Below are 15,503 nucleotides of genomic sequence, written 5' to 3'. Positions count from 1 at the left end.
CTTTGGCACTAAAAAGCTGGAATTTCATCATCAATTAGCTATTGCCTGACTATCCAGCTTGCTATCTAGAAAGTCATACTACTTTCCTCCTCCCCTTCCCTCTTACCTCCTCCTCCCACTTTCCCTCCTCTACCCCTGGGAAAAATTTTTTTTATTGTGAAAATACCATACAGAGGAGTTACAATTACATGGGCAAGATAATGAGTACCCTGGGAAATTTTTATGTGCTTGGTTTTTCAATTAAATCTATTAAAGTCTAATTTAATGAGGACTTCTAATTTAATTTAATGTAATTTCTAGAGTTTTTTAAACTCAGAACAAAATAAATGACATGTATATGAGTTTAGGTAGGTATACAGTTGGTTTTATTTGTGGTAGTTATGTTCTATAAAGTTCTACAAACACTGAATTGGCAAATACTGAGGAATTGCTTCTTTGTTTCCTGGGAGCTCTGATCAGGACATTTTTATCATCCAATCAATACATAACCTAGTTTTGTGTGTGTTTCCATTTAAGACACTGTATTTCATACAGATATTGTTGATTTGTTGACATTACAACAGCATTTTAGCTTGAGCCTAAGTGGAGCTTATCTAGCACATGCATTTGCTCCAGAAGACATATCACAGCTTTTTTTGTGGGCTTAAAAACACTAGCTAGCCTCAGCATATGCTTGGGATCCATTTTAAACAACATCACAAACAGAAAGCACAAAAAATGTGCAAAAGTAACATTATGTAGATGAGTAAAAAGATACTCATTTACAGTATGAGAGGGAAAAAAAAGGCAAAGCTTACCTCCTTCCACCTCCACTGGGAACATAATAAGTGCTGGGTGACTCAGATTTTTACTGCTCTTTGTAAGCACATGTCTTCAAGTGACTGAAACAGCACCATGAATGTGGATTTAGGGTTGCAAGTCAGTTTTAGTAAGTAAGCAAATCACACACATGGAATCTGCACATGATGGAGATCAACTATATATTCAACAGGAAAGAAAAAATTAAACTGACTGCATTGCTAAAACATTTCAAACACTTAAAATAGAAATTTTAGGTCAGATTCAAGATTAATTTCTTTTCCTAAATAAACAAATTAGCATTTAGGCATCCTGGGAGCAGTATCTTCTCCAGAAGCCACAGGTCTTAACATAACTCCTGGAAGTTTTGCTTTGTTGGCATCTATTGTGGAGTTTGGTTTGCCTTCCATGGTAACAGTAAATTAGTCCTTCAATAATGAGGAAGAGCCTTTAGCTTAACTCAGTAAGTGATAAATTAACGTTTCTATGAAAAGTTTCCTAGTGGTGTTACATGTTGAAATTTAAACTTGTACCATTGTGTTTTGATTATCATGTCTACCCCTTTTAATGGTATAGAGTAAAAAAACATTGTCCATAAAACTAAATAGCTTACTGTTTGGCCATTGGGTTTTTTTTATATGAGTTTGATTTGACCTCAGAACTAATCATGATATGTAATCAGATAGTATGCATCTTAGGCATAGTGAGGTAACAGCCATGTTCCAGTACACAAAACATTGCATTCAAAACTGTTGGGCCTTGGGCTGGGAAGGTAGCTTAGTGGTAGAGTGCTTGCCTTGCATGCATGAGGCCCTGGGTTCAATTCCTCAGCACCACATAAGCAAAAAGAAAAAAGCCAGAAGTGGCGCTGTGGTTCAAGTGGTAGAGCACTAGCTGAAGAGCTGAGAGACAGCGCCCAGGCCCAGAGTTCAGGCCCCACGACCAGACCCCCCCAAAAACAAACAAACAAACAAACAAAACTGTTGGGCCTTGCGGCTATAGAGAATTCATAGTGAACATTGGTTACATACATTGAAGTTATCTAGTTTCATTGTTCACCTGCAGCTTTCCTGGACATTTGATTCAGAACATATGTAGCTCTAGAAGATAAGTAAGAATATTTTGTGTGTGAGTAGAGATAAAAGTCAATATCATCTGGATGGACAGATTCCATAGGTATTTTGCCTTTTTCCCATCTCTTTCTAGTGACTTTATGCCTAAGACTGTTGGCATAGATCCAAGTCCGTTTACTGTGCGGAAACCAGATGAAACTGGAAAATCCGTCTTGGGGTAAGACTTACATATAGAATGAAATCTTAAAGATTCTTATAAACTAATAGCATTTATAGTAGTATTTGCACCAAAAACTAATAACTTCAAGTCATATTTGGGTCAGTCTGTTTATTGCAGCTATATAATAGCTCATTAATAGCACAAGGATCATTAAAATTAAATTGTTTAGTAGTGAAAATAAAATTTATGGGAATTTCAGCAACATAGTACATTTTACTGATTTTAAATTGAGACTATAACAGATGACATAGAACTGATATTATGTTTTATATCTTATAAAAAACCTGGCATTGTTTCCCAACATGAAATATTTAAGTAAAATTGTATATTAATTGTATTTTTTGTGTGAGCATCCTAAGAAACATAAAAGCCAGTGTGCCCTGATAGAGAACTTATACTCTCTTATGTGTAGCTATGATACTGTTTTAGGGGACACTCACTTTGTTGTTTCTAGTAATATGAAGAAAACATACCATGTTTACATCTTCATGCTTAGAGACTAATGTAAAATATGTTGTTTCTGGCAGAAGAATTCCTTTCTCCTCTTTTAACCTGCTTAGTTCCAATGATTAAGATTTCCCCTGGATGCCAACCAGAAGCCCCGACCAGACTGCAGATACAGAATCCTAATTGAATTTGGAAATGTGTGTGGGATCTTAATTGGACTCTAGTTACGTGTAGTTGTGGGATATTCACTAATAGTTTCCAGATGCACCACGTGCATATGTGCATAACTATGTGGCCTTTAAATGGCTTCATGTTCAGTCCTGATCAGGTCCTAAGAGGAATTAAAAAAAAAAATCCTTGTGAGTTTAGAATTGAAAAGTTCCTGGCATAAGTAAATGACCAGCCTCATTAGTGTATAGCAAAGAAATCCTATCAAATTTAATTTTCAGTTGCAAAAAGTCAGAAATTAACTTTGATCTCCACAGTATGTTAATCCACAGTCAAATAGCATTGTTTTCATCCTTTCCTAGACTACTGACATTTTTAGTTTATTGCAGAAAAACGTTTAACAAGTGTGAACTATTAAACATTTTTATAAAAGCCAAAAGAAGTATTACTATAAAACACTTTTTTGCTACTAGCAAACTTGGCCCTAAAAATAAAAGTAAATACAATAAATACTTGTACAGGTTTTTTTCTCCATCTTTCCCTCCCCATTTGTTCTCAACTATCAGAGGCATTGTTCAATGAATGTACTTGTTCACTAATAAATACAAGAAACTTTAAAAATCATATGATGTTCTGCAGTTGATTACTTCAGTACACTGTGGTTGATAAGGACAACATGTGGATTTTCTCTTGGCTTTTTCTTGAAGCTTTTACAAGTTATAGGGAATTTTACTAATGCCTCAAACATACAGTTTTCTCATACTTTTCCAGAAACTTTAAAAGTATTGATTTCAGTTGATAAAGGAAGTTACAGTAGCCAAGTGCTGAGGAGACTTTTCTATACCCTGAAAGTACACTTTGGGTTATTTTTAAAATTAATAATGAGTTTAAATGCATATAAGATTGGTACATATAAGTAAAGAAATACTGAGCTTTCCTACTTAGCACATGGTGAGTTCAGAAACTACTTTCTCAGTCATTTTCAATACAAAATGAGCATTGAAGGTTCAGTTTAAAGAGGCTTCACATCCACTGTTCCTCTTTTTAAAGAAATAAAAGCAATCGAGAAGAAGCTGTATTGCAGCGGAAAACTGCAGCCAGTGCCCCACCCCCCCCCAGTGAGGAGGCCGTGTCCAGCAGCTCTGAGGATGACTCTGGGACAGACCGTGAGGATGAGGGGTCTGTGTCTCAGCGCTCCACCCCTGTGAAGATGACTGACACAGGAGACAGCACCAAAGCCACTGAGGTGTGTGGGAAGGAAGCCCACGTGACTCAGCCTGAGGCCCTAAGGATGATCTTTAAAATTCTGCTTTCATTAAAAGGCTGAGAGTAAGAAAATGTCATCTCACTCATACATTTTAATATGTGCTGCTTGAGGCTTATGCCTATAAGCTGACCACATTTAGCATAGACTTGAAAATGGTTTATTTTGAAATAGAATTAGTGATTTTGCTCCCCTTTGTAATTGTGAATTCTTACCACCTCAGAATTTTAAAGAATATTCTGCCCTTTTTGTTTGTTTCTGTGCCAGTACTAGGACTTGAACTAGGATCTAAGTGCTGTCCCTTCGCCTTTTTGCTCAAGGCTGACACTCTGCCACTTAAGATACTGGTCTATTTCTAGCTTTTTGGTTGCTAATTGAAGATAAAAATTTCACAGACTCCCGTAGGAGCTGGCTTCAAACCAGAATCCTTAGATCTCAGCCTCCTGAGTAGCTAGGATTACAGGTGAGCCACAGGTATCTGACCATCCTGCCTTCCTTTGAGTATCCCATCTACTTGAGGTCCATGTATTCATTTCCTGTACTCTGAGCAGGTTTTAGACCTGTCTCACACAATCTTTAAAAAACCCCAGAGGGATATTTACCCTGTTCATATTACAGTAAAGGAGTACAACTGGAAACAAACAACAATAAACTGAAGAACCAAATCAAGCTTTGAGGAAATTTGCTTTCTAGAAATAGCTAAGTCATCTAGAAATAGATAAGACAAATAAATGAGATCTGAATTTATTACACAAAGAATTGGCAGCGTCTGACTGATCAGCCAGATCCAGCCTGTTTTTTTTTTTTGTAAATAAAGCTTTATTGGAACCTAGCCCTGCCTACCTGCCTACATATTACATGCGACTGTTTTTGTATTATAGCAGCAGAGGTGAATAATTACAAGAGAGCTGATTAAAACTAATGAGCCTGAAATATATATTATCGGGCATTTTATAGAAAATGCCAACTCCTGCATTTTACAGCAAAAAATGTAATTATTTAATGTGCTTTTAAAATCATAAAATACACTGGTTTTTAGTGGGAAATGGAAATCAGAGGGTTTTTTTTTATTGTGAGAATAACGTACAGAGGAGTTACAATTACATGGGCAAGATAATGAGTACATTTCTTACCAAGCATTGTTGTCTCCTCATTGTTTCCCCTTCCCATCCCTTCCCATATTCCTCCCCTCCCCCTACCCGGTCCTCCCCCCACCCCCCACCAAAGTTGTTAAGTTCATTTTTTTCAACATAACGACTTGTACATGTCATTGTTGCAATGGGTCCAGAGTTTTTTTTAAAGACATAAACTAAGAAGTTGAATGAGCAGGTTGGGGAAACCATTATGATTGCTTTTATAGAAAATTTTCTAGACTTACTTTCTTCATTTTTGGAAATTATCAATATGCTGGATGTCAAAAAGTTCTGTTTCCATTTTTTAAACCAGAATTTGGTCCAACCCATGAAAGAAGTGTATGGAATTAATCTCTCAGATGGCCTCTCTGAGGAAGATTTCTCCATTTATTCAAGGTAAGATACTTTCACATAGAAAGAAAGGGGGAAAGGAAAAAAACATATTATAATCATATCTATATGACCTTTAAAAATGAAAATAAAAATGCAGAAAGAAATAAATCTCATGTAGAATACATTTGTAGCATTTAAGGTATCAAAATCTGAAATACTACTTTGTATTTAGAATTAAAGGTCTTAGCACCTAAGATGCTTGCCCTCAGTGATAAAAATTTATGATGCTTAGATGTTTGTTACTGCTCTTGTAGAGCCACTAGTCATTGCTGTCTTACAAAACAAATACGGAAAGATGACAGCTGAGAACCTGGTGTTTGTTTTAGCTTTAGGTGCAGGTGGGAGTGGTGGCTAAGGGGGAAAGGTCAATACTACCAGTTCAGGATGTGTTGACCAGGAAGATCTCATTGAAGGAAGCCATCAGACAAAAGGCATTCCCAGAAATCATCTGTGTGTGTATATGTGCTGAGGAGGAAAGTCATGGAGGTTCTCAAAATAATTGTTCATTCCAAAATCCTCAAGAACCTGCAAATACCACTGTAAATACCACCTAACACAAGCCTTCAGAAGGCTAGAAAACAAGTGAACTATGTCCCATGTAAGTCATACCGGTTTGGTATATGTAAATTTCTTAATAAAAAAATAAGCACTAATTGGCAGTTTCTTTTTTTAAAAAATATCTCTTGCCTCAGGCATGACTTTCACTTGCAGCCTTAATGGCTTGGACTGCCTCTATGGCTTTGTTCAGCCACAATATTCCTGGGAAACAGCTCAGGAGTATGGAAATACATGTCTGTAAGGAAGCGATTGCTGTTAGGGACAGAGGAATCCATCTAGAACTGGAGTCTGTGATTGATACTGCAGAAATTATACTGCCTTCTATTTGTTCTTTAAATACCCATAATAGAAAGAGACTATTATACCACATTATGGGCTAAGCGTGCGGAGCCATTCAGTGATTTGTCCAGGTTACATATTGTATTCCCTTGTTCCTCTCAGCTGCCTTGTTTATGATGTAGACCTTAGGGAGAATGTGGAGGAACATAGACCTGGCCAGAGACCTGGCCATTACTTTCCTCTATGTGAGTAGCCACTTCCTACGGGCACACTACCCCTGTTAGGCTTCTTCCTTCCCGCCTAGGACTTTGTGGGCCTCTCTCGTCTCCATCTTCCATGGGCATTGTTATAGTCAGAGGAAGCTTCTGTATTCCATTACTGTAACAAAATACCTGAGAAAACAAACTTACCAAGAACAGAGATTTCTTTTGGCTTATTTGATCCTGTTGCTTTGGGGACAGTGTCATGCATGGTGGAACAAAGCTGTTTGTCATATAGCTGGAAAATAAAAAAAGAAAGAAAAATAAATCAGGTCATCCATTCTGCATTGAGTATATACCCCTATTGTGCATGAACCCTCTCATTAGGCCCCACCTCTTAAAGTTTTTGCTATCTACCAATAGCACTACTCCAGAAATAAGCCTTTAACTGCTGGGGCTTTGAGGAGCATTCAAGGTCCAAATGTCAGCAGCTTCTGTGGGGGTAGCTGTGCCAGAGGTGGCCACAGGACAGTCAGGGCTCTTCTCGCATTGGAACTGTCTTAGTAATTGACTCTTCTTGCATTGGAACTGTCTTAGTAATTCTTCTGATCCACAGAGCAGAGAGAGAACCCACAAAGTTGCCTAAACCTCTCTAGTTCTGCACCCAGGAAGCTGGTGCCCATGGAAGTTTATGCATATACCAGCAGTGCCCTGGCCTGGCTTGTAGATCACAGCTCCTACTGGGCCACCACAGGACACTGTAGGGAAGAGAAAGTATACTGTATTTCCTTCATTGGCTCTGAGCACTTCCAGACTCCTGAGAATTTCTCAGTTTTCTGCTTTTGTTCCATGCATTGAGCCCTGCTCTTTCTTGTCTTCCTCTTCCTTATGTTTTCTAGTGACTTTGGTTTGTTGTCTTGACAAGCGGAAAGTTTCTTTCACTTCTTTAAAGCTGCATCCACCTGCAACAATTAAAAAAAAAAGTGACAGTGATCGGGCATTCGATTTGGAAAGTTTAAAAGTCTATGCAAATAGTTGATAATATGTGACATTATTCCGCCAAAAAGATGAATGAAAATCTGTCACCTGCTGAAGATAAAAGTCAGCTCTATGGAAGTTTTTCAGTAGCACTATAATGACTTCATAATTGGTAGCTTCTGCAGCATTTTTCTTGACCTTTAGAAAAGCTTATGAAAAATAAATGATAAAAATTATCCATGCTCATCAAAGGAAATATATTAGATAATAGGAAAATGGAAAGAGAATCAGCTCTTTAATCCTGTAGACCTGTGGACACAAAGAACAAACTATAACATCACCACTCTGAGGGGACAGTGTGTCTTAGCTTAACACTGTGATTAATTCTGTTCAGGTCTTCTCTGAGGAGGGATGACTTGACCATGCTGCTCATGAGCTGGCCCCTCCATCTTGGTTGAATGTGTTCCACTTAGAGATAGTTAATAGGTGGGAAGATACATGAATAGGAGGAATCTATTGGCCTAAGGAAATTGAGCTCATGTCCTAGGTTCCCAGCAGCATTGATACTTTGTGGAGGTTGGTTCCTAGCCTGCCCACCCTTTGCATGTCATTAATTTCATTGCCAGCTCCACCTCATGCTTCCTGAGGAGACCCTATAGGACCATCTGCCTGGCTCAATTTCTGCATAGCTAGAAGGCAAAAGTATACATGTGATTTATGTCCATGGTTAGGAATTACATGCTACACAAAATGATGTATCCTTCTAAAAAAATTCCAGCTAAGTCTTGTGTTACAAAGGATGCTCTTAGTGTAGCTGAAATCAAGAAAGCAAATCCTTTTGTAATAGCCCCACAAAAAACAAAATAGCTAGGAGTTAACTAAAGAAGAGAAGGACCTCTACGATGAAAACTTTAAAAACCTAAAAAAGGAAATTAAAGCAGAACTTAGGAAGTGGAAAAACCTCCCATACTCCTGGACTGGGAGGATTAACATAGTGAAAATGGCAATACTCCCAAAGGCTATCTACAAATTTAATACAATACCTATCAATAGTCCAACCTCATTCTTCAAGGAAATAGAAGAAGTAACCCAAAAATTCATATAGAACAATAAAAGACCCCAAATAGCAAAAACAATCCTTAGCAGAAAGAACAGTGCTGGAGGAATATCAATACCAAATTTCAAACTCTACTACAAAGCCATAGTAGTCAAAACAACTTGGTAATGGCAAAAGAACAGACCTGAGGACTAGTGGAATAGAACTAAAGACCCAGAAATGAACCCACAGACCTATAGCCATCTAATCTTCGATAAGGTATCTTAAAAAATAGAATGGAAGAAGGACAGCCTCTTCAGTAAATGGTGCTGGCAAAAATGGTTAAACACCTGTAGAAAACTAAAGCTAGATCCATATATATCACCCTGCACAGAATCAACTCCAAATGGATCAAAGACCTCGAAGTCAAAGTAGACACCCTGAAAATTTTACAGGAAGGAATAGGAGAAACTCTAGGGCTCCTTAGCACAGGCTGAAATTTTCTTAATAAAGACCCAGAAACAACAAATCAAAGAAAGGTTGGACGAAAGGGATTGCATGAAACTACAGAGCTTCTGCATGGCAAAGGACATAGCTAGCAAGATCAATAAAAAGCCTATGGATTGATGTCTAGCCATACAACAGATAAGGGTCTCATACTTAGAACTCAAAAAATTAAAACCCCCAACAACAAAGAAACAACCACCCAATTAATAAGTAGGCTAAAGACTTAAAGAGAAACTTCTCTGAAGAGGAAATAAGAATGGCCAATAGACACATGAAGAAATGCTCAGCTTCTCTAGCCATAAAAGAAATGCACATCAAAACAACATTAAGATTCCACCTCACACCAGTTAGAATGGCTAGAATCAAGAAATCTAATAACAGATGCTGGAGGGGAATGTGGCCAAAAGGGAACCCTACTGCATTGTTGGTGGGAGTATAAACCGCACAAGTGGTTTTTATCTTTCTTGCTATTATTTTTAACATATTTAAAATGTACTATGTGATTTTTTGTTTCTCTTGTATGTTCTTCCCCACAGTATAACCCCTGTTTTCACTGTATTTGATGTTGGTGCCCTGCATCTTGTGTGTACATTTTTCTAATTTGGGGAAGGGAAAGGAAATAACAAAATGCTGAAATAAGGATACAGGTTGACCCATTGTAACAATGAGATGTGCAGGACACTATGTTGAAATGAACTTTACAACTTGGGGGAGGGAGGGAGGAATTGGGGAGGTGGGGAGGGAAGGGATGATAGGAGAAAAACAAAGGAGGGGGTAACAATGCTCAATAGGAAAGGTATTCATTACCTTACTCACGTAACTATAACCCCTCTGTACAATATTTTGTTGTTGTTGTTGGTTGTGGGGCCTGACCTCTGGGCCTGGGCACCATCTCTCAGCTCTTGAGCTCAAGGCTGGTGCTCTACCACTTGAGCCACAGCACTACCTCCAGCTTTTTCTGCTTATGTGGTGCTGAGGAATCGAACCCAGGGCCTCATGCATGCGAGGCAAGCACTCTACCACTGAGCCACCTTCCCAGCCCCTGTACAGTATTTTTATAATAAAAAACATATTAAAAAACAAAGGGTGCTCTTATTTTCTTTTCTGAAACAAGCATATTATTGCCATTTAACACTTTACATCATTTTGTGTGAGCTGAATTGATTTCAGATCCTTCCTTCTCTAGCTTACTTTTATCCATTGTAATTTGTAGATTTGTTCAGCTTGGGCAGAATCAACATAAACAAGACAAAAGCAGCCAACAGCTCTGTTCCAGGTGCTCAGATGGAGTTATAAAACTGTAAGTACTGGGTTAGACGTTAAAAAACAAAACAAAACAAAAAGCCTTTTTATTGATACCATTCATGTTGTTTTCTTGAGACTTGTTAAGAAAAATATCACCAAGTTTGTGCAATTAGACTGACTACAGATCTTCTCTTGGTTCCTTATTTGAGTGAAACAGTTTTTGGAGGAGTTGAGGGGGACTCAGTGACAGCAACATTAATTGTACTTGGAACATACAGGGATTGGAGTGGGCAGAGACTTCCTTCTGTGAACACTAGGTAGAAAGCAGATGATGAAGCAGCTCTGACCCTGGAGACAGACTTCTCAAATTCAACACTAGACCTTTGAGTTTATGGATGTCTTTGTTAGTTCTAGCAACTTGGGATACGTTAAACAAGTGTTTAATAAATTCTTAAACAGAACTGTGTTCAAGTAGTACCATTTTCTGGTATGTTACCTTGAGCAAGTAACTATAATACCATATGGCTAATTTTCCTGATTTGAAAAAGGAAATAAAAACAGTACCCAAGGGAGGGTGGTTCTCTGCTTGTTGGGACAATCAGTGGTAGTGTGTGTGTGTGAGCTGTCAAGGTCAGTGTCTGGCACCTGGTTAATGTCTAGTTCATTTTCCTTTTCTTAGAACAACTATCAGTTTGGTCAATAAACTGCTTATTTGATAGGTATTGATTGCTTAACTTTTGTGTGCTTAACTTTTGTATTTGCACGTTCCTGATTATTGGTTCAGAAACTTTTATTATCACAACAGGCAAAGAATGATGCCGTGAGCAGTGGCTGTGAAGCCTCTGACAGTGGTACAGATTTGAGAATACGAGCAGGACTTGAGTCCTCACTCATGGAGAAGAGGAATAGGGCATTATCAAGGATGACTGTTAGAGTTTTTGGTTTGTATAACAGGTTTGACTATTTGACTCCTTCAGCAGATAGTTACTAAATTTGTCTGTGCAAGGAACATTAAAAGCTGTAATGTGCTGACATACAGAGCACTGCAACAGTACCAGATCTACCTTTTCAAGTGGCAACAAGAAGGAGGGGCTGAGGAGGCATTTGCCCAGGAGAGCCCTGGTTGGGAATGTAAATGCTTGTAAGTAATAATTGAAGTTACTGGTGAAGGATGAAACTGAATAAGAAGAGAAACTTAAGTGATCGCTGTCTAGATCAAATCCTGGTGGGGCTCTTGGACTAAGGACTAGAATAGAGAGAGAGAGAAAACCCTATCAAGGAGATTGAGAAGGCTAATCAGAGAAGGGGAAAGAAAGTAAGTGTGTCTTATCATAGTGACTTATTACAGATTATCCTTTATTTCTGTCTTCCATTACTATTTTTTTGGAGGCTAATAGGAAACTATTCAAATTTTATACTATTATTATTACAAGGAGTTGTCATTTAACAAAGCAGTTTGTGAATACACTATATCTTTATTTTCTTTCTTTGTAGGGAGTGGTCATATACTTACTAGTTTCAAAGCAGTTTTTCTTTGTTATAGTTATTTAGCATATAGAAATATGGACTCCCAAATGAATGAAATTGTTATGACCAAAACATATTTAAATACGTTGGTAAAATAAGAGACTGTTAACTAAATTGTATTATACAAAGTGACCATTCTGTTGAAACAGTATGATATGGCTTATTAGGAGGTGATGAAGTACAAAGAAAACAAAAATATTTCTCTCATCTTTTCCAACACCATTTCTACTTTGATATGAAATGGGTCTTACAGTTATTATTTTTCCATTCTTTTTCTTAAAATGTTTAGTATTCGCTTTCTTGAGTCCTAGCACCAGGAAAAACCATGCAGAGCTAGACTTTTTAACCTTTTCCACTTAATTAGCAAAGAGTCTATCGTGGTATTGCACAGTGTCTTCAGGATAACAAAGAGCTTGGTAGGCACCGCATTATGTTGTCATGGCAACTGCCAAGAGTGTTTTTGGTTTGTGTATGTGTATGTGTGTGCCCTTTAAATTAGAACTCTCTAAGCAGGTTCTTAAAATGTCAGCTATTCATTTTTAGATTTCTAAAGCTATGCCCAAAGCAATAGAAATTAGATTTATATGAGATTCTTGAAATTATCTCATATTTTGAGTGCTAGTATATTTTAAAATTGTAATAAGTTCATGTACATATGTATTGACTATTATTCACCATCTTGCCAATTTTTCTTGAAATTATGAGGCATATTAGGTTTCCTTTTACAAATAGGTATTTGCATTACCAGATATGAAAAGTATTGCTAGTAAATAACTGCCAAGAAACTTGTAGAACAAGGTCTTCTGAATTGGAGTACTGAAAACTAGATGGGGAAGCCAGGAACTTTCACCCAAGATATTGAATGTTTTGTAGTATGTTGCCTCAGTGGAACAAACTCATATCTATAGTCGATATCTACATCTTCATCCCAAACACCCAAAGCTATACAGTTCCTCCCTGATTCATACTATTCTATCTATCTCTGCTTCTCTCTCATTTCTTTAATTTTTACCTCTCAGTTACCCTTCTTCTTCTTTACCCTCCTCTCTTTTCTGTCACTTCTAAGGTATTAGTTTTGGATTTTTTTTGGCTGCTTTTGTTTTTAGAACTGGGGTTTGAACTTAGCCATGAGCTTGCTAGGCTGGTGCTCCACCACTTGAGCTACATCTCGCTAGTTTTTTTGGGTCTTATTTTCCTGACCAGTCTGCTCTTGAGATCACAAGTGCTCGCCATTGCATCTAGCTTCCCTTCTGTGGAGATGGTATTTCACAGATTTTTCTTGGGCTAGGCTGGAACCATGATCCTCTCAATCTCAGCCTCCCAATAGTTTGGGATTACAGTGTTTACTCCTGTGCCCAGCCATTGGTTGAGAAGAGGTGTGATAATCTTTTCTGCCTAGGTTGGCTTTAAACCATGATCCTCCCATTTTTTTAGTCTCAAAATAACTAGGATTACAGGCATGAATCATCAACACCCAACTTTAGGGCTTATTTTAAAAATATAATAATATTTCCTTCATAAATATTAGGGCTTGCCTGGTGCTGCCGGTGGCTCAAAACTATAATACTAGCTACTCAGGAGGCTGAGATCTGAGGATTGCAGTTCAAAGCCAGCCCGAGCAGGAAAGTCCGTGAGACTCTTATCTCCAGTAAACCACTAGAAAACCGGAAGTGGAGCTGTGGCTCAGGCCGTACAGCACTCGCCTTGAGCTGAAGAGGGCAAGGACAGCGCCCAAGCCCAGAGGTCAAGCCTCATGACCTACAAAAAAAATGAAAATAAAAATAAGTAAATAAATATTAGGGTAGTAATTTTTTAAGATTGCAATTCTTCACCCACTATGCGATTGTGAAATTCATAAACTAAATGAAATCAAGTACCAATATGTGGCATATAGTGTAGACAAGATTTGCTTCATGGATAGCATGTGTACATTAGCTTTTCTCACAGTGTATTTATTGTGGGTAAAGTCAGTTTGGATTTATATGAGCACACCTGTTCTCCCAAATATGTTAAGCAAAAAAATGAACTCTATTCCTGGTATCTAGACATTTACTGAATGTTTCTTGAATAGATGAAATTATGTATGAGTGGGGCTTTTTTCTTTTCTTTCTTTTTTGTGGAATGTGGGGCTTGAACTCAGGGCCTGGGTGCTATCCCTGATTTGCTCAAGGCTAGTATTCTACCTCTTTGAGCCACAGCTCTACTTTTAGTTTTCTGGTGATTAAGTGGTTTCTGTGAGGTTAATTAGGAAAGGAGAGGGTGAGAGAAAAGCAGAGAGGTTTCTATGGTAAGTCTGTGGTAAGTAAAATAAATGCAAGCCTTAGAAAATACACCCTGTTGCTTCTGAGAATTGGGAGCGGGGATAAACTTAGGAGAGAAGTAGGTAGCAGAAAGCAACAGGTCAAAATGGAAATGATATAAGATAGAGATAAAGGGCCAACTTAGAAAAATAAATACTTTTTCATTTGAATATTATCTGTCAATAATACTTATTCTTTATTGTTAAAGAAGCTAATTTATTGAAACAAAATTAATTTGTTAAAGCTTCAGAGGAGTGCTGTCTTGAAAGGTTTCATATATAAAAAACAGTAAATGTATTATTTTTATTACTGTGTTTTTATGCTTATTACTCATTATTAGGTTAACATACAGAGTAATAAATTTAGTTGTTGGGAATCACATTAATTTTAAGATATCTAAAATGAGAAGTAGTTTTTAATTGTAGTATATTGTCTGTTTTATTTTGGTGAATACAGAGCATACCATTCACAGGGTTTTTTTGGGTTCACATGAGGCCTTACGGGCTTTCTTAACATGGATACATGGTCTTGAGCTTCTGTCCTATGCACCACTGTCTTAGTTGTCTTTGTATTACTGTAACAAAATATCCAAGTCAAGGTACTTTCTAAATAAGAAAGCCTTATTTAATTCACAGTTCTGAAGATTTAAGAGCATGGCCCCAGCATCTGCTCAGTTTTGATAAGTCATGGCAGATGCATCTCAGTGGCAGGAAGAGAGAAGGGGTCATGGCAAGACAGGAATTGAGAGACTGGGGAGGGTCCAGGCTTGCTGTTTTTATGAAAACTCACCAAGGATAGCATCCTTCTTTCCTTCCCTTTTTTTTTTTGTTTTGAAGTTCATTCTTCTTAAATGCCTAATTGACTCCTACTAGAGCCTACACTAAAAGATTCTGTCACACTATAATAACCTAACCTCTAGCACATAGACTTTTGGGAGGCAATCCACATTCAAACCACAGCAAGACCCAGAAGTAACTGTGTGCATCCAGTTCACAAGACCCAGTCAAGAAGAAACAAGATCAGGAGAAGATGTTGAGTAAGAGCCTGACTCTTACCCTCTAAGCAGAATTTTGATCACAGGACTAAGGGGCTTGTATTCCCATTTCAGAAAGGTCACCCTAGAAATAGTGGGGAGAACAGATTGGAGTCGGTGTGTATTCCTGGCTATTCAGGAGGCTGAGATCTGAGGATTGCAGTTTAAAGCCTGCTCTGGCAGGAAAGCCCATGAGACTCTTAGCATTAATTAACCACCAAAATGCCAGAAGTGGAACTGTAGCTCAAGTGGTAGAGTGCTAGCCTCAAGCAAAAAAAAGCTCAGGCCCTGAGTTCAAGCCCCAAGACTGGCACAAAAAAATAAAAAAGATTGAGGGAGAAGTG

General features: G+C 37.9%; 1 protein-coding gene across 1 annotated transcript in view; it reads left to right on the top strand.

Annotated features, from left to right (window-relative positions):
* The window catches only part of Fig4 (FIG4 phosphoinositide 5-phosphatase), a 104,741-nt gene that overhangs the window by 67,219 nt on the left and 22,019 nt on the right, over positions 1-15,503 (top strand). Inside the window, exons 19-22 of the mRNA XM_013022435.1 lie at positions 2,005-2,088; positions 3,757-3,952; positions 5,417-5,499; positions 10,268-10,354. Of these exons, the coding sequence (XP_012877889.1) occupies positions 2,005-2,088; positions 3,757-3,952; positions 5,417-5,499; positions 10,268-10,354 (450 nt within the window). The remainder of the gene's footprint in view (positions 1-2,004; positions 2,089-3,756; positions 3,953-5,416; positions 5,500-10,267; positions 10,355-15,503) is intronic.

This window comes from Dipodomys ordii, unplaced genomic scaffold, assembly GCF_000151885.1.
Source record: "Dipodomys ordii isolate 6190 unplaced genomic scaffold, Dord_2.0 Scaffold62, whole genome shotgun sequence".
NCBI lineage: Eukaryota > Metazoa > Chordata > Mammalia > Rodentia > Heteromyidae > Dipodomys > Dipodomys ordii.
This window is presented reverse-complemented; position numbering and strand designations above follow the sequence as displayed.